The sequence below is a fragment of the Monodelphis domestica genome, chromosome 1 (assembly GCF_027887165.1).
Source record: "Monodelphis domestica isolate mMonDom1 chromosome 1, mMonDom1.pri, whole genome shotgun sequence".
Lineage (NCBI taxonomy): Eukaryota > Metazoa > Chordata > Mammalia > Didelphimorphia > Didelphidae > Monodelphis > Monodelphis domestica.
Window position 1 is genome coordinate 666,555,896 of NC_077227.1, and position 19,741 is coordinate 666,575,636.

At 34.6% G+C, this 19,741-nt stretch overlaps 1 protein-coding gene across 2 annotated transcripts in view; it reads left to right on the forward strand.

Moving 5' to 3' along the window:
• The window catches only part of KCNG3 (potassium voltage-gated channel modifier subfamily G member 3), a 56,764-nt gene extending 41,500 nt beyond the window's left edge, over nucleotides 1-15,264 (forward strand). For both annotated transcript variants that reach the window (XM_001375671.4, XM_001375688.4), the window contains exon 2: nucleotides 433-15,264. In XM_001375671.4, coding sequence (XP_001375708.1) covers nucleotides 433-1,078 — 646 coding nt within the window. In that variant the 3' untranslated portion in view covers nucleotides 1,079-15,264. The remainder of the gene's footprint in view (nucleotides 1-432) is intronic.
• Nucleotides 15,265-19,741: the final 4,477 nt, after the last annotated feature.

Here is a 19,741-nt window from a genome sequence, read left to right on the forward strand (position 1 = left end):
TACTTTTCAATATGTACAATAAATATAAAATATAACTTTGTATAAAACTTAAACTCTAGATATTTGCAAAAATAAAGTCTTTGAGAAAAACCCAATGGATTATATTGTTTATATATTGTTGATAGCTCCAAGTTAACCTATTGTTAAATAAGATCTTGCTTTTCAGAAATAATGGTATTGGCATCTAATTAAATTTAGTGGAAACTTTAAAATTTCCAAATAAATAAGGACTTAACTTGACAAATTTGCATCTGTAGGCTTGTTTTGTTGGTTATGAAATTGTGGTGGATCTGATAAGGCTGTCTCTGTTCTTCATGTTCTCTGGAAAAGTAAATGAATTAATGTCAGTGTCGTACTATCTGAAAAAAAATCTGAGTGCTATTAAAATGCTTAAAAATAAAATGATCAATTCTTTTTTTGTTCTCTTGACAGGATAATTGAAGCCATCTGTATAGGTTGGTTCACTGCAGAGTGCATTGTGAGGTTCATCATCTCCAAAAACAAGTGTGAGTTTGTCAAGAGACCCCTGAACATCATTGATTTACTGGCAATCACACCCTATTACATCTCCGTGTTAATGACAGTCTTTACAGGAGAGAACTCTCAACTTCAGAGAGCTGGAGTCACCTTGAGAGTCCTTAGAATGATGAGGATTTTTTGGGTAATTAAGCTTGCCCGTCATTTCATCGGCCTTCAGACACTTGGTTTGACTCTCAAACGTTGTTATAGAGAAATGGTTATGTTACTTGTCTTTATTTGTGTTGCCATGGCAATCTTTAGTGCACTTTCTCAGCTTCTTGAACATGGGCTGGACCTGGAAACATCTAACAAAGATTATGCCAGCATCCCTGCTGCCTGCTGGTGGGTGATTATCTCTATGACTACAGTTGGCTATGGTGATATGTATCCTATCACAGTGCCTGGAAGAATCCTTGGAGGAGTTTGTGTAGTGAGTGGAATTGTTCTATTGGCATTGCCCATAACTTTTATCTATCATAGCTTTGTGCAATGTTACCATGAGCTCAAGTTTAGATCTGCTCGATATAGTAGGAGCCTCTCCACCGAATTCCTGAATTGACTTGTTGCTGCTTTCCTTCTGCCATTACTTGCTATACTATTTCTGCTGATCAAAGGAACTATCAAGTCTTCCACAATAATCTCTTGCTGGAGGATTTCTAGAAGACTGTCATCACCTTTGTCGGGTAAATGTAATCTTGCCCAGATAAGGAAAAGAAGATTTCATTTATTAAAAAAAAAAAGATATAGGATGGAACTTAAAGAAGAAAAGACACAGTGGCTCTTGGAATGGCGAGAGGAAGATTTTAGGACATTATTTAGACTTTATCCTCTTTGCCTTGAATAACTACAGATTTTTAAAAGCACACATTACTTAAATATTGGAAAACTTAAGGTCCTATTTTCCAAATGTGTTTCAATGCCTGTACTCAGAAGAAAAGTTTGGAATTTATAGTATTCTGGTTAGTGGGGAGGGGGGGGGAAGGGGAGAAGCATTTCTATTTCCTGATGGTGTACAGTTTTTTCACATCATTGTCAGGAGTATCCCAGAAATATATACTGCATGCAAGAATGGCTTAATGCATACTAAAGAGATTTGGCTAAAAATTTTAAGCTGTTGAATGAGGCTCTAAGCAAACAGGGATAATTTTTGATTCTTCATCATCTGTCTCAATTTGCATTTTGTTCTTATTATAATACTCATTGTATATTATAGCTTTATTGAATTTTGAATATTATATTCCTTTATTGTCCAGATGGCTTTTTCCTTTTCATTGTTTCCTGATAGATCCATCCATATAAATTATTTAAAAGCAAGAAGAGATTCCTGGATTACCTTTTCATCAGATCTTATCCTAACATGTTGATGGCATCAAAATTTTTGTCCTTATAGATCATTTGGTCAGCGAAAAAAGTGCTGAAGTTGGGTTCTATTTCTGCCTTAAGTATTTATTAGTTGTGTGACCATAACTAAATTACTTGGCTTTTCAAAGCTTTAGTTTCTATATTATGAAAATGAGGAGAATGATTCAGGTACATCTCTTTCATAGGGTAGTTGTGAGGAAAGCACTTTGGGAAATCTTCAAGCACTATACTGAGTTTTTAGATGTCTGGGTAAAGCTTCAATTCCAACATTATGAATTTAATAGAAATAGTTGGATTAGCAGTAGAAGTGTAATGGTACATTATTAGTGTATTTTCAGCTCCAGCACGACACATATACTCACACCCCTATTGTACTATTGTAGAAAATAACTTCAAATTCTAGGCTGAGTGTAATTTCAGATGAAGTGTCATTAGAAAGTAGACCTGCAGGCCAGTTTTATCTAAGGTCATGTTTCAGTGCTGCTGAAATTTTACAGTTTCCTAATCAGAACTTTTTTTTTCAGTAGTGTTGATGATTGATTTCTGCCTAATCCATTGAACTGGCAGTATAATAAGACTGATTCAGCTAAGACAATTGAAAAGCATGATTTAGTTCTTCTTATCTGATATTTTTAATTGTACAGATAGAGAAACACACTGACTTCTTGTCTATTAGAAGATACTGATAAATATACTCATTAGGTTCACTAGTTTTTAGACCCCAAGAAAATGAAACTGTATATTCTTAAGTTAGTAATACATTTTAACTCCTAAATATAACAATACAGCTCTAAATTTCTGGTTTGTTTTCATAATCATCACTCCCATCAAGAAACTGTGATTATAAATTACTAAGAATTAAAATAATGGAGACATCATTAATTTAAATGTGTGATACATAATACTAAAAATTTAAAAGCAGACAAAATAACTTACTCGAAGTAATGATTTGGACATAAGGGTTTCATAGAGGGGTATGGTAATTAAAGGTTACCAGTAGGATCCAGAGTCAAGGAATAGTACCTAATTTTATCTCTCTGTCCCTAAAGCTGTCTTTGAATTTAGGGGAAAATCCCGACAAACTAGACTTTGGCAGTATCAGCCATTCTTAAAAAAAAAAAATAAAAGAATAATGACTAGCCCTACATGAATGATATGATTTTTTTTAACTCTTTAGTTATCAGTCTAATCTTCTTAGAATTTTCACTGGTATGTCACACTTGTCCTGCTTCCAAGTTAAATATTCTGATTTGTTTCTGCTACTTTTGATTTGACTCTGCATGGAGTAAGGTGCAATAATTAATTTTATTGGGGCAGCTAGGTGGTTCAGTGGATAAAGAGCCAGGCCTGGAGATGAGAAGTCTCGTGTTCAAATCTGGCTTCAGATAATTCCTAGCTATGTGATCTTGGAGAAGTCACTTAATCCCAATTGCCTAGACTTTACTGCTTTTCTGCCTTGAAACTGATACTAAGTATTGATTCTAAGATAGGATGTAAGGATTGCTTTTTTTTTTTTTAAAGAATTCATTTTGTCTTTACTTAGGATGAAGGCTTTGGTAATTTGCATATAGATTCATGGAAATTAAGTTAGAGTTGTCCCACATAGATGAGGGGAAAAGAAATCTGATCACCCTAAATTTAATTGGCACTAGAAACTTTTTGTGTATATATGCCATCTCCCCAGTTTGATTGCATACTTCTTGGAGGTAAGGACACAATGTCTTGGCTTATAGGACAAAAGATCTAAAGAGAGAAATGACCTCAAAAGTCATCTAGACCTCCCATCTTTTCCTTTACAGGTGATAAAACTGAACCCTAGGAAGGTTAAGTTACTCTCACAAGGTCATCCAGATAGCATCAGATATAGGATTTGAGTCTCTGCCTTCTGATTCCAGGGGCAGAGTTTTTTCCACTGTTCTTGCTGCTTTTCTTATATTGTCTTACACAGATTGACTGATTGACTGAAAAAGCTAACAGATTAAAACACTAACATATGAGTGCACAGTCAGGACAGCAAATGCCAAATAAATCTCTTGTTCATTCCTTCAGTGAAGATAAACTTTATATCTGGCCCAATGCCAGTTTAGATCAAAGTACACTAGAAAATTCATGTGGCAGTTCATGATGACTAAAAGGAGAATTTGTTCACGTATTTTTAGAATGTGTACCCAAATGTCTGTCCACACAAATACTCTACCACTAAAGATACTGGTTGTTGGCTCTCATAGGGAAATGCTTTTGCTAAATGAGGTTTTCTCCCATCCACTAATTAAGACTTCATTTATAGTTGATCTTAAAGATTTATTCATGTTTTTTTCTTCCATGATGGAAAAGCTTTTATAGCATCTTTAGAGGTACTGATGAGCAAGAGGCTATCCTGAATTAAGACATTATGGCCCAGTGGAAAGATTTTTGGCTTGTGTCTCTGTATCAGGAGTCCTGGGTCCTAATTCTCTCTCTTACCTTTCACCAACTTGGGCCACTGTTTTTACCCATCTGTGAAACAGGAATAGTTTTTAAAGAAATATATCAGTTCTAAGACAGAAGAGTGGTATGGGCTAGGCAATTGGGGTTAAGTGACTTGCCCAGAATCACACAGCTAGGGGTTGTCTGATGCTAGATTTGAACCAAGATCCTTGAGACTCCAGGCCTGGTGCTCTGTCCAGCATGCTACCTAACTATCACAAAATTTTAAAGAAACCTTTTAGAAGTACATGTGAAAATTCTGTAAAACCTCCATTAAAAGTATTCTTACCGATGCTACTATAACTATACTATATATACTTTGCTAGAAGCTTTAATAGTCTTAAGTCTACATCCACTACTCCTTTGCATCAACAAAAATAGAAATACTTTCCATTTCATAGTAGCAGGTTTCAGCCAGGGAACAGCAATCTAAACCTGTTACCCAGGTATCCTTTCAAGATGCCATTGGTCTGCTGGAGCCTGGAAGCCCCAAACGGAAAACAGCAACAACAGCAACAAAACTCCAAGCAAACAAAACCAGGGCACTATTTCCATCGTGCTGAGAAGGGTAAAATAGATGGAAACATTAGGAACATCTTGTTACATTTCTATCTCCCAAGCTGATCAAGGAAACAATAAAAGGAAGGAGTATAAGGACCTCATGGAATACTGAGTAGGTATGTTTTAATTGATTAAACAGGAAGACAAGGAAGTCAGGTTTGCTTTCATTGAACACACAGGAAGAGAGAAAAGCTTTCCCATGACTCAATGAATAAATATTTATTAAGTGCTTACTGCATGCCAGGCATTAGGCTAAGTGCTAGTGATACAAAAAGGAGTAAAAGTTAATTCTTGCCCTTAAAGAACTTACAATCAAATGAAAGAGACAACATACAAAGAAATATATACAGAGCTGGTTTATATGCAGGATAAATAGGAAATAATTACCAGAGAGAGGGTACTAGAATTAAGATGGGTTGAGGAAGGCTCTCTAGATCTCTAATTGACATAGTATAGGGATGATTTCACCATTTATGTTCTGAGGTAAGCACAGGTCCATTTTGAGGCAAATTTAGATATTCAAATCTTTTGGCAAAGTCTCATAAGTACACATGGTCAATTCGAACTAACCATGCTTAAGTTATCAGAGATCTTTTAGTCTCCATAAATATTGCAGTTACATAGACTATGGATTTTAGCCAAGAATCACTGAAGTAGCCCAATTTCAAATTTTGTAACAACAGAAAATAAAAGAGACCTTTTGAGAAGTGTTTTCTTTAGCATTTATGGTCCTAGAATTTAACTTTATACAGTCATTCATTTTAAGAATATCTAATTTTAACACAGGAAGTTAATACTTTCTTTTTCCCTTTTCCTCCCTATTAAGAAATTTTCCAATTCAGAAGTTTATGTGGGTTTCTAGCTCCATGTAATAAATACTATGCAACAATTGGAAGTTCTACAGAGCATTTGTGGGATATTCAGCCACATCTGTCAGTCAGTTCTAATCCTTTGCCAGCAATCAAATTGCAATTAAACAGAAGCCAAATTTACAAAATATTTGCAGAGCCAAATAGAACAGATTCATTTCTCCTTCTATATTTCACTCTTTTTCCCTTTTCTTATCTTGTCTCTTGATCTCTCATTTTTTCTTTTTCAACTTGCTTATCTCCTGCCCCCCCCCTTTCTTTTATTTTCCACCAAACATCTCCACTGTCTTATTAGTATAGGGTATGCGACATCATTTCCAGGATCCATCCCATCTTAATTTTTGCCTTGCCCTCTTTCCCCAGTTTACATTGGACCATATTTGAAATAGACAAATCTGAGATGAGAAACCACATTAATTCAATATTAGTTGATTCAGAGAAGTGAATTAGCCCTTCAAAAAAACTACTAATTAGATAGCTTTTTTTGGTACATCATTTGGTACTCCAAAGGTATTTGACTGTATTTGATGGATGTCTTGGTTGAACTGCTGGGCTTAAGTTACTGTGCCAAGGTAAGGCTATCCCAAATTTCTCAGGTGTATCTGTATTTTTCAACTTTGATAATCAAACAGGTATGACTGTGGAAGGAATATATGAGAAAAAGGGACCCTGGGGAGCAGAGCAGAGCAAGAGGGAGAGAAAGATGCTTCTGTTGTATGAATACTAAATGTTATGTTCAGTTACTCTTTAAAAAGCCTGGCTTGTTTAACTAGATTTGGAAACTCAAAGTACAAGTTCACAGAGATTCAAAGTTGGAAGGAAGGAAGAAAATAATTCATTAAGCAATGACTGGGTGCCAAACAGACAACTAGGTAGCACAGTGGATAGAGTTCTAGACCTGGAATCAGGAAGACTCATCTTTCTGAGTTCAAATTCAGCTTCAGACACTTTATAATGTGATCTGAGGCAAGTCACTTCACCCTTTTTGCCTCAGTTCCTGATCAGTAAAATGAGCTGGGGAAAGAAATGGCAAATCATTCCAGTGTCTTTGCCTAGGAAATCCCAAATAGGGTCACAAAGAGTCCAAAGTAACTGAAATGACTGAATAACAGTGGCAAGATGTTCCAGGCACTGTACTGTTTTACAAATATTACCTGGTTCTTACAACAACCTTAGGAGGTAAATACAAATATGATTACATTTTCCAACTGAGGAAACTGAGGCAGATAGACTAAATTACTTGCCTAGAGCTGCACAGCCAGTAAGTGTCTGAGGTTGGATTGAACTCAAGTCTTCCTAGCAACAGGTCTAACTTTATCTACTGTGCCACCTAACTGCCTGTGAAGAAGAGACTTCAACATGCCTGTTCTTCCTTTCTCTAAAAATATGAAGGTTTTTTAATTGATTCCTATTTTTTAAAAAAAGTTAAAATTGACTCATCATTTACTTGGTAGTCTCCAAAGTATTACAACAGTAATAGATTGCAATGTGAGACATGTGTCTATTCTACACAGTGTTCAGAGTGAACCTGAACCTTGAAACCCAGAAGTGGCTACTCTGAATGATATAACCACTTTTCTCACCATAACAGTACTTACATAGGAACTGACCAATTAAGTCATCTTGGCCCAGAGCAGGAGTTCCAAAGCTTAGCTATGTTGAGGTACTAGATACATTGCTTTCTGAGGGGTCTCCCCAGAGATACTTTCAATCAATTCACATTAGAGGACTCCTAAAGTGTTGTAACATTCCTTTTGAAGAACCTATTGAGACCTAGCTAAGTGTTGAGTTCTTCTATGATTGGCCTGTAAATAGCTGGTGCCTCCTGTCCTCCTTCAGAAGCTGTTTATTTGTCTTTGTTAGGGTTCTGGATGTGATCCCGTGGCTAAGTTTCTATGGCTTAGAGATCCTAAAGTAGTTGGAGGTCATTGGTCTATGTCAAAGGCTACAACTTTTCTCACTATCGTATAGTGGGGTAGTTTGGACATTTTTAGTTGCTGGCCACTGTTCAAATTGGCATTCCCCCCTTTGGCAGATTGCTTTGCTACTTTGCTATTCTGCCAGCCACTAAGTTTGTCATAATATTTTGTCTGATTTTATTGTTGTCTCTAGGTCCTTTAGGTACCAAGGACTTCCTCCTAGACTGTATCAGGATAGGCAAGCCAGTCTTGGCAAGCATAGTTGACAATTTCTCCTTCCCTGTTAAGGGAGGAGCCAGAGATTTCCCTGCAAGAATAGCTAATAAATCACCACCTAATAATTTTCACTCAACATCCCTACTCCCCTTCAAAAAGCTTGCTAACCTGCTATAAGTTGCTTGCTAGCTGGAACACCCTGAGGGCTTCTGAAACAGGGCTTGAACTGTCCCTCTTGACTGTTCAGACTTGGTATCTCCTGAAATAGGAGTTTCTCTGGGAAGGAGTAGCCAAACATCTTGCCAAGGTGTTTCTCCACCAATGAAGATTTTTTTTTACCTCATGTGGTCAGAAAAGAGGTTCAATTGAATAAAACATGTCATTATCCTAATATTACTGAAAAAAGTGGAGAATGTGGGCTTTCCCCACAGAATTATGAAAGGTGCTATATCACTTTTTGTAATTTATACAGAAATTCCTAAAATTTACAATCTTTTATACAGAATATTTTCAAAATAATAAAACATATTTCTCCATATTTTATGGTTTCTGTTATTAAAATTTAAAGAACAATGAGCATTTCCCCATTTTAAAAATGATTCCCTTTAACAGTGAATATTTAGATAGAGTAAATGATATATTTATCATTCTTTGCCTATGTATGCCAGAGTATATAATTATTGTCTTTCAGAGAAAGGAATTTTATGGGCACGTGAGCTATAATTTTTAAGGTGTTCCTAATTTTATTCAATAGATATAGTCATAAAAAGTTTTGTATAAATTTAGATTTCATATCGAATAATGTATCAAATGTACCAGGGTCTAATAATTTCAGAGTCACATGATTTATTCTTTTTTAAAAATGAATAATTATTTAATGTGAATAATCATCCCTTAATTTTCCTTTTTTAAAAAAATAGATACTGTAATGTGCTTTTTTTTTTCCTTGGTCACAGTCAATACTAAGTATCAGTTTAAAGGCAGAAGAGTGGTAAGGGTTAGGCAATTGGGGTTAAGTGGCTTGCCCAGGATTACATAGATAGGAAGTGTCTCAGGCCAAATTTGAACACAAGATCTCCTGTCTCTAAGCCTACTTCTCTACCCACTGAGCCACCCAGTTGCACCAGTAATTGCTTTTAAAGGTTTTTTTTTTAGACTTAATATTTTATTTTCTCAGTTACATGTAATAACAATTTTAACACTATATTGATGAGAATAGCTAAGTATTTTGCAATTGATAATCAAACAATCTTGCTATTACTGTTGACAGTGTTTTCCTGATTCTGCTTATTTCACTTTGAATCAAGCCTTTCCAGACTTCTCTGAAACCATACTGCTCATTTTTCTTAAAACATACCAATATTTCATTACAATCATATACCACAATTTGTTCAGTAATTCCCCAATTGATGGACATCCTCTTAATTTCCAATTCTTTCCCACTACAAAAAGAGCCACTATAAATATTTTTGTACAAAAAGATCCTTTTCCCGTTTAAAAAAATCTCTTTGGATTTAGACCTAGTAAGTGGTACTACTGGATCAAAGGGTTTGAATACACTGTTTTATAGCCCTTTGGGCATAGTTCCAAATTGTCTACTGGAATGGTTGAAGCAGCAATATGTTAGTGTCCAAACTTTGCCACATTCCCTCCAACTTTTATCACTTTTCTTTACTGTTATATTTGCCAATCTGATAATTTTTAAATTTGCATTCCTCTAATCAATTGTGATTCAGAACATTTTAATATGATTATTAATAGCTTTGATTTCTTAATTTGAAAACTGCTTTTTCATATCCTTTGACCATTTGCCAACTGGAGAATGACTGTATTCCTATAAATTTGACTCAGATTTCTATGTATTTGAGGAATGAGGCCTTTATCAGATAAGTTTGCTGTGAAATATCTTCCCCAGTTGTTTCCCTTCTAATCCTGGTTATATTGGTTTTGTTCATACAAAACCTTTAAAATTTAACATGATCAAAATTATTCATTTTAAATTTCACATTTCTTTCATGTTTGGTCATAATTTCTTCCATTATCTATAGACATGCCTGGTAAACTATTCCATCCTTCCCTAATTTCATTATGGTATCACCAAATAGCTAATAAATCATATGCCCATTTTGACCCTATCTTGGTATAGGGTATGTGATATTAGTGTATACCTAGCTTCTGAGACACTTGTCTAGTTTTTCCAGTAGTTTTGATCAAACAAAAAATAAATAAGGTTCTAATCCCCAAATCTGTGATTTGGGGGTTTATCAAATGAGATTGCTATGGCCATTTATATATGTACATATGTTGTGCCACACACACACACACACATATATATATGTATATATATATATAATGTGCTTAATCTATTTCGTTGACCCACCATTCTATTTCTTAGCAGTACCAGATTGTTTTTATGATTACATCTTTATAGTTTGAGACCACATTTCTTTCCATTTTAAAAGTTAATCCCATTAATATCATTAATCATTAATATTAATATTCTTGAACTCTTGTTCTTCCACATCAACTTTCTTAATTTTTTAAAGAGGGGCCACATCTATATAGTAAGAGGTGTTGGAGCTTGTTATGGAAAAAATTAGTTATAAAATTATATTAAAAAATTAGTTATCTTTTTATAGGAAAAATTTGAAAAGGTGATGTATATTCTGTGACACAATTCGATATATTTCTATTTAAACAAGTTTATAAGGAGATAGATGGAGATGGATTAGTATCTTTGAGTTGGAAGGGACCTCAGCCATTTGTGATTGACTAAGAATCCTCCATTTCAACATACCTGGTGACTGTTAGTCCTCCAGCCTTTTTTGAAAAACTCCTAACCATGATCATTGCCTCCTAATTGAAAGCTCTAATAACAAGGCTAGGAGGTTTTCCTTATGTCAAGGTGAAATATGCCTCTGGGTACCTGGCAACCCACTGGACCAGCTAAACCAACCCTACTATTGTATGAAGACAGTCACCATCTCTCTCTTCCCTTCCTTCTCCCTACCCTACCCCCCAAATTCCCTAGCCTTCTCTTCTCCAGAATTCCTATTAAAGAGTTTAGAGCCAGCTCTACATGGAGGTACTGCTAGCTGCATTTTGAGTTTCTCCATGACCTGAACTGGGAATAGTACTATAGATGTGATTTGACTCAGAGAGTGAACAAGACTAGTTCTCTGCCTCTCCATGTAGATAGGAGAAGGGAATAAGAGACAGATTTTTGTTCTGTCAGATATTGTATATTCTCGTCACCTGCCCAGAGTAGGGATTGTTAAACTAGTATATAGAATGTCTGGAAGATAGTAAGCAAAATAAAAAAAAAATCCCTGAGGTTTAATGACAGTTCTAGAATTGCTATGACATCCATTGTTTTCAAGGTATATTATTACTATGATTTTCTCTTTTTTAAAATTACTTGCTGTTTAATTTTGGTTTATGAGTCTAATGGTGAGAGGATGAATTGGTTGAGCTCCCTCAAGGTCTTTTTTCTTTTATTATTTGGCAATCTCATCTGCATAGCAATGGATAAATTCAGTGACTCATTCCTTCAGGAAGATTTTGTTTTGTGGCATTGAGACTTAGTGGTAGTAAGTCTTTATCCTTATGCAACAGCAAAATACAAGGGAAGGGAGAAAAGGGAGGGAAGGGAGAAAAGACATCAAGGTGATAAACTGACTTGATTTATTTTTAGGATTTTTAGCATCATCACCAAGTTTCCTCATCAGTGAAATCATAGGTCCAGACTATATCTCAGTTCCTATCACTTCAAAAATTCTTAAATAATTAATAAATCAATGATGTTTCTGTACCCTTTGATCCAGTAATACCATTACTAAGTCTATAATCCAAATAGATTTTTTTAAAAGGGAAAAGGACCCTTCGAAACATAGGTTTGTTTTTGTTTTTGTTTTATGGCAGTGTTAATATTGGAATTTCAAATTTAGTGAATTTAATAAATACATCCTTCTCTAGGAAATATAAAATAAAACCAGGTAAGGTAGAAACCCAATAACATTTGTAAACTCTGCTGAATCTGGAGTTTGGAAGAATACCTATGAGATATGTTTCTCAAAGTTGATAACCTCTAATGGAGAGAGCCTTCCTGTGGAATTTTTTAATGAATAATATCATTAGTGTAGTATTTGACTGAATTCTTATATTTTTGCTCATGTGCCCTAGAGGCCTTTGGTTAATGGGTACATTTAAAATAAATCCAATAAATGAATGTGCCAACTGAATGTGAATAATCTTCAGCAATGCAAATGTGAGATGAAAATTAATGGGGTTATGCTCTGCAGGTTCTGACACTACATTCATAATGTCACCCATTTACTAAATAGAATAAGAAAAAGCTTCCAAGGGGAGTTGTGCAATACTGTGACCAAGAACTGAACGCAAGCAGTACTATATGCCAACTGATGACAATTACTGATATTTTTGTTAATATATGGGCCCCAAATTATTACGTATTGCATGACAGTCATTTAATGAGTGGTGAGTGAATAATGAATTAGCGACACTTTCTGGTTTTGCACTTTATTCATTGGTAGTCCCAACTATCTCAATGGGAAGTGCCACATATATAGAGGTCTTCTTGAGTTTTGAAAGCTAGGTGGTTCAGTAGATAGAGAGCCAGGACTGGTGATAGGAAGTCCTGGGCTCAAATTTGGTCTCAGACACTGCCCAGCTGTGTGACACTGGACAAGTCACTCAATCCCAATTGCTTATCCCTTACTGACCTTGGAAATGATACTTAGTGTTGATTCTACGACAGAAGATAAGGGTTTAAAAAAAAAAAGAAAAGCTTTCCTACAACAACATTAAGAAAGGATTTTTTTCCCCTAGATTGTATATGGGTATTATTGCCTAGTTTATTGAATATAGGATTTTTATAACTGATCAGAAATCTTTATATTCTCTCACCCTAATAATACTTTATAATTCAGATTCTTTTAATTTTTATTTTATGTGGTGATTTTTAAAAATTTCTTATCATTTTACATTTATTTAACTTTTTCAAGGCGATTGAGAAGCAGCATAACATAGAGAACAGAGAGTCAGGCTTGAAGCCAGAAAAACTTGGTTCACATCCTGCCTATCATACCTCTGGCTGAGTGATTCTGGGCAAGTCAACTTCTCAGGGCTCATGCAACTGTTTAAAACTATTAATTGCAGAGAAAGTACTGATCGGTATTGTTAAAGGGGATTTCCCTCTCCTAGAAGTTCTTCTACTGCTGAAATTAGAGGACCAGCCATCCCTATCCCAACTTTTCCAAAGAATTGAATTGAATTAGTAGATAAAAGTAACTAGTTGTGTCTCCCTTGATGATTATTCTGATAATCCTGTTAGTAAAAACAAGTGGGCTCACTGTCAAATATTTAAAAGAATACAGTGCCTTTAGTCTGCAGGTTGTATTTAAATATAATTTCTGTCATTTATTTTCATTTTAAGGGAAAGAACTTTCAAAAACGAGTAGGATTTATTGTCCTTGGAGTTTTCTGCAGAATTGGAATTTGTAATTTACAACATTTACATTGTTTACTTGCTTAAAAAACATGAAGAAGAGCAGAAGTTGAAATCAGGAAAATCATCTTAGCAGTCTCTATTTAGCAATTAGTATCCTAAACTGGAAGTTTAATGAACAAATATGTCAAATATCCTAAGAGATTGGGTAGTTATTAAGCTTTCATTGTGCCAACTTAGTTTTATATTGACCATCTCTGAAGAAGAATTTAGAATATTTCTGACCCCCCCAAATTTCAAAAGGTGTTTAGTTATCTAAAAATACAAAAATGTAGATTTAAAAAAAAATGTAAATGGATGTCAAGTTATGTAAAGGTATATTGGTGGTTCAGTGAAGTCACTGCTCTCTTGCATGTCCTAAAAGTTGTACATTTGATTTTCGATCAGAAAATATAAACATTGAGAAATTCATATTTGGCCTAGTCTCAATTTGCTTTAAATATGAATTTAATTTTGGAAAATAAACTCACCACCTTCTTTTTTAAATTTATGTGAGCAATATGTTTAGTGCATATTTTTACTGTTTTTAGAAACCAAGTTGAAGTAGCCTTATATCAAGGGGAGCCTTACAATAGAGCGCCTTATTGCAATTTTAGGATATTTAATTTTCTAACATTATTTTCTAAATTACAAAATCTAGACTATTTCAGATATAGATATTTTAAGAAGAGTTCTATAAATATTCATTTATGCATAAAACATGTTAACATCTAGTTAACATCACTATTCTGATGAATATTTTTAAAAAATTATACCTTAGTTTGATTTTCAGTTTTATACAGATTCTTGATAGCTGTTTCTCAATGGTTTAAGCTTTTGTGCACATACAACACAGATATTTGCCTTAAATGAGAAAATGTTTGCCCTATAAACATGCCAGTCATGCTGTGTGCCTAATTGAAGGTAAAAGAGATGAAATATGTAGAGATGAGAAAAAAAGAATAAAATTTTGTTCCTTGTTAATGTTCTGAATATTCAATTTTTAATATTTTAAGGTTTTCTGGAGAAGGGTGTATGTTTTTCTTTAGTTTGGAGGATTGCTAATAAGAATTGTAGGGGGCATCTGAGTGGCTCAGTGGATTGAGAACCAGACCCAGAGATGGGAGGTCCTGGGTTCAAATTTGGCCTCAGACACTCCCTACCCAGGATTGATTCCAAGATGGAAAGTAAGGGTTTAAAAAAAATAATTGTATTCAAATAAACATGCAGGTTATAGCAATTATTTCCACTGGTCACATAATCAATGAGAGTAGAATATCTTCAATTCTTAAAAATGCATGTAAGTTTGATTTCCCCCCCATGTACATAAAAACTCTCCTAATTATCTTAATGGTCACAATGTACATTACACCTACATGTAGATCATTTTTCAAGGACCAAATATAATGAGAAAATAGAAAAGAAAAAACTCAAGTTGTAATGATTGCAGTATAACCTAGACTTCAAGAGTGATATTTTATTGGTATATAAATATGTTAGACTATTAAAGTGGGCTCTGGTTTTATCTTCTAACAAAAATTCTTAAGACCAGTTCATTTTATTAAGATTTTGCCATCAGTTAAGCGCACGATCATTAAAGTACATGATGGTGCTGGAGATTTCCATTCTCTTCATCCCACATTGTGACATCTGTGCATATGTTAGGGCTTCATAAGTACATAAATGTGCATTCTGTATTTAATCAGTTCTAAAAAAAAATGGTGGTGGTTACAGCTTTTCAACATTTTTAGTTCTTTACTAAATAGTTTCTAGTTTTTTATAGAATGTTGATTTTATATATTGTTTGCATACTTGTAAAATATTCTGTATAGCTTTGAGAATTGAATATGTAAATAATAAATTTTTGGCTTCTAGAAGAAACTACAGTTGAAATTTTGTGTATTATTGCTTATGTAGGCTTAATTTATAGTTTACTCATAGTTTCCCTCTTTCCCTATTTTCCTGATAGGAAGCATAAGATTAAATGAGATGAGTCATGGCAAAAGCACAAAACTTGTGTCCTAGTTGTGAGGAGCATGCAACTGATTGGTTGTATAGCCTTGAATCAGCCACTCAAGTCTGTTTCTGCTTCAGTTCTCACATTGCTTTCCTCCTCTTTTAACCAGCTATAAACACACATATAGACATATGGGTGTAGAATTCTTTTAACCACATGCATAGATCTGTGGAGAGAGTAAGAATAATGTCCCAAGTAGTATATTTCAAGCCAGTATTCCAGTGAAATCAGGATGAATTCCCACCCTGTGGATATTCATGTTATTTGCTAGCTTCATAAGAGTTATAGCTAAATACAATGACCACTAACAATTCCTGAGGTCTTAGGATGAAAAGAGGTGATAGACCGAGTGCAGATGGAGACATTTATGTATCTTTCTATAGTATCTTTAGATCTTATTTATTGATTCTTTTTTTTGCATTTCATTTTTTAAAATTAAAGTTTGTTTAACTCATTAGTTTAGAATATTTTTCCATGATTATATGATTTTTCCATGATTTTCCATGATTTGTGTTCTTTCCCTTCCCTCCTTTCACTTCCCTCCCGTAGCCAATGAGCAATTCCACTGGGTTTTACATGTGCCATTGATCAATACCTATTTCCATATTATTGATATTTGTACTAGAGTGATCGATTAGAATCTACATCCCCAATCATATCCCCATCAAACCATGTGATCAAGCAGTTGTTTTTCTTCTGTATTTCTACTCCCACAGTTCTTTCTCTGGATGTGGATAGTGTTCTTTCTCAAAAGTCCCTCACAATTGTCCTGGATCATTGCATTGCTGCTAGTAGAGAAGTCCATTACATTCGATTATGCCACAGTATATCAGTCTCTATGTACAATGTTCTCTTGGTTCTTCTCCTCCTCTCGCTCTGCATCAATTCCTGGAGGTTGTTCTAGTTCACATGGAATTCCTCCAATTCATTGTTCCTTTGAGCACAATAGTATTCCATCACCAGCAGATACCACAGTTTGTTCAGCTATTCCCCAATTGAAGGACATCCCCTCGTTTTCCAATTTTTTGCCACCACAAAGAGTGTGGCTATAAATATTTTTGTACAAGTCTTTTTCCTTATTATTTCTTTGGGGTACAAACCCAGTAGTGCTTTGGCTGGATCAAAGGGCAGGCAGTCTTTTAGCACTCTTTGGGCATAGTTCCAAATTTCTCTCCAGAATGGTTAGATCAATTCACAACTCCACCAGCAATGCATTAGTGTCCCAGTTTTGCCACATCCCCTCCAACATTTATTACTTTTCTTTGCTGTCATATTAGTCAATCTGTTAAGGGTGATGTGGTACCTCAAAATTGTTTTGATTTGAGTTTCTCTAATTATGAGAGGTTTAGAACATTTTTTCATATGCTTATTGATAGTTTTGATTTCTTTCTCTGAAAATTGCTTATTCATGTCCCTTGCCCATTTATCAGTTGGGGAATGGCTTGATTTTTTTGTACAATTGATTTATCTCCTTATAAATTTGAGTAATTAGACCTTTGTCAGAGGTTTTTGTTATAAAGATTTTTTCCCAATTTGTTGCTTCCCTTCTAATTTTGGTTACATTGGTTTTGTTTGCACAACAACTTTGTAATTTGATGTAATCAAAATTATTCACTTTACATTTTTTAATATTCTCTATCTCTTGCTTGGTCTTAAAATCTTTCCTTTCACATAGATCTGACAGGTATACTATTCTATTTTCTCCTAATTTACTCATAGTTTCCTTTTTTATATTTGTCATTCACTCATTCTGAATTTATCTTAGTGTAGGGTGTGATCTAGACCTAATTTCTCCCATACTGTTTTCCAATTTTCCCAGCAGTTTTTGTCAAATGGTGGGGTTTTCTCCCCAAAGCTGGGATCTTTGGGCTTATCGTACACTATCTTGCTGAGGTCATTTATCCCAAGTCTATTTCATTGATCCTCCCTTCTGTCTCTTAGCCAGTACTATATTGTTTTGATGACCACTATTTTAGAGTACAGTTTAAGATGTGGTACTGCTAGACCCCTAACCTTCACATTTTTTTCTATTATTTCCTTTAATATTCTTGATCTTTTATTCTTCCAAATTAACTTTGTTATAATTTTTTCTAATTCAGTAAAAAAAAAAGTTTCCTGGTAGTTTGATAGGTATGGCACTATTCTGAATAAGTAAATTAATTTTGGTAGGATTATTATTTTATTATGAGCCCTACCCATAACAATGAATGTTCTTCCAATTATTTAGATCTAGTTTTAATTGTGTGGAAAGTGTTTTGTTGTTGTATTCATATAATTCCTGTTTGTGTTTGGAAATAGATTCTTAAATATTTCATATTGTCTTGGGTGACTTTAAATGGAATTTTTCTTTCTAACTCTTTTTTTTTCATTACAAATTATTTATTTAGTCAATTTAGAACAGTATTCATTGGTTACAAGAATCCGATTCTTTCCCTCCCTTCCTTCCCATCACCCTTCCCATAGCTGATGCGCAGTTCCTCTGGGTATTACATGTGTCCTTGATCAAAACCTATTTCCGTGTTGTTGGTGTTTGCATTAGGATGTTCATTTAGAGTCTACATCTCCAATCATAACCGCTCGACCCATGTAATCAAGCAGTTGTTTTTCTCCTGTGTTTCTGCTTACACAGTTTTTCCTCTGAATGTGGATAGTGTTCTTTCTTGTAGATCCCTCCAACTTGTTCAGGATCACTGCATTGCCACTAATGGAGAAGTCCATTACATTCGATTGTACCACAGTGTAGCAGTCTCTGTGTACAATGTTCTCTTGGTCCTCTCACTATTCATCCATTCCTGGAGGTCATTCCAGTTCACATGGAATTCCTCCAGTTCATTATTCCTTTTAGCACAATAGTATTCCATCACCAAAATATACCACAATTTGTTCAGCCATTCCCCATTTGAAGGGCATCCCCTCATTTTCCAATTTTTTGACAACACAAAGAGCTCAGCTATGAATATTCTTGTACATGTATTTTTCCTTATTATCTCGTTGGGGTACAAACCCAGCAGTTCTATGGCTGAATCAAAAGGCAGACAGCCTTTTAGCACCCTTTGGGCATAGTTCCAAATTTCCCTCCAGAATGGTTGGATCAATTCACAACTCCACCAGAAATGCATTAATGTCCTGACTTTGCCATATCCCCATCAGCATTCATTACTTTTCCATTGCTGTCATGTTAGCCAATCTGCTAGGTGTGAGGTGGTACCTCAGAGTTATTTTGATTTACATCTCTCTGATTATAAGAGATTTAGAACACTTTTTCATGTGCTTATTAATAGTTTTGATTTCTTTAACTGAAAATTGCCTATTCATGTCCCTTGCCCATTTATCAATTGGAGAATGGCTTGAGTTTTTGTACAATTGATTTAGTGCTTTATAAATTTGAGTAATTAGAACTTTGTCAGAAGTTTTTCTTAAGAAGATTGTTTCCCAATTTGTTGCTTCCCTTCTAATTTTGGTTACATTGATTTTGTTTGTATAAAACCTTTGTAATTTGATGTAATCAAAATTATTTATTTTACATTTTGTGATTTTTTTCTAGCTCTTGCTTGGTTTTAAAATCTTTCCTTTCCCAAAGATCTGACATGTATACTATTCCATGTTCACCTAATTTACTTATAGTTTCCTTCTTTATATTCAAGTCATTCACCCATTCTGAGTTTATCTTGGTGTAGGGTGTGAGATGTTGATCCAAACCTAATCTCTCTCATACTGTCTTCCAATTTTGGTCCCAAGAGCTGGGATCTATGGACTTTTCATAGACTGTCTTGCTTAGGTCACTTATCCCTAGTTTATTCCACTGATCCTCCTTGCTGTCTCTTAGCCAGTACCAAATTGTTTTGATGACACTGCTTTATAGTATAGTTTGAGATCTGGTACTGCAAGGCCTCCTTCCTTTGTGTTTTTTTTCCCCACGATTTCCCTGGATATCCTTGATCTTTTGTTCTTCCAAATGAACTTTGTTATGATTTTTTCTAATTCAGTAAAAAAGTTTTTTGGGAGTTCAATGGGTATGGCACTAAATAAGTAAATTAATTTGGGTAGGATTATCATTTTTATTATGTTAGCTCATCCTACCCATGAGCAATCGATGTTTTTCCAATTGTTTAGATCTAGTTTTAATTGTGTGGAGAGTGTTTTGTAGTTGTGTTCATATAGTTCCTGGGTTTGTCTTGACAGATAGATTCCTAAGTATTTTATATTGTCTAGGGTATTTTAAATGGAATTTCTCTTTCTAATTCTCACTGCTGAGATGTGTTGGGAATATATAGAAATGCTGATGACTTATGTGGGTTTATTTTGT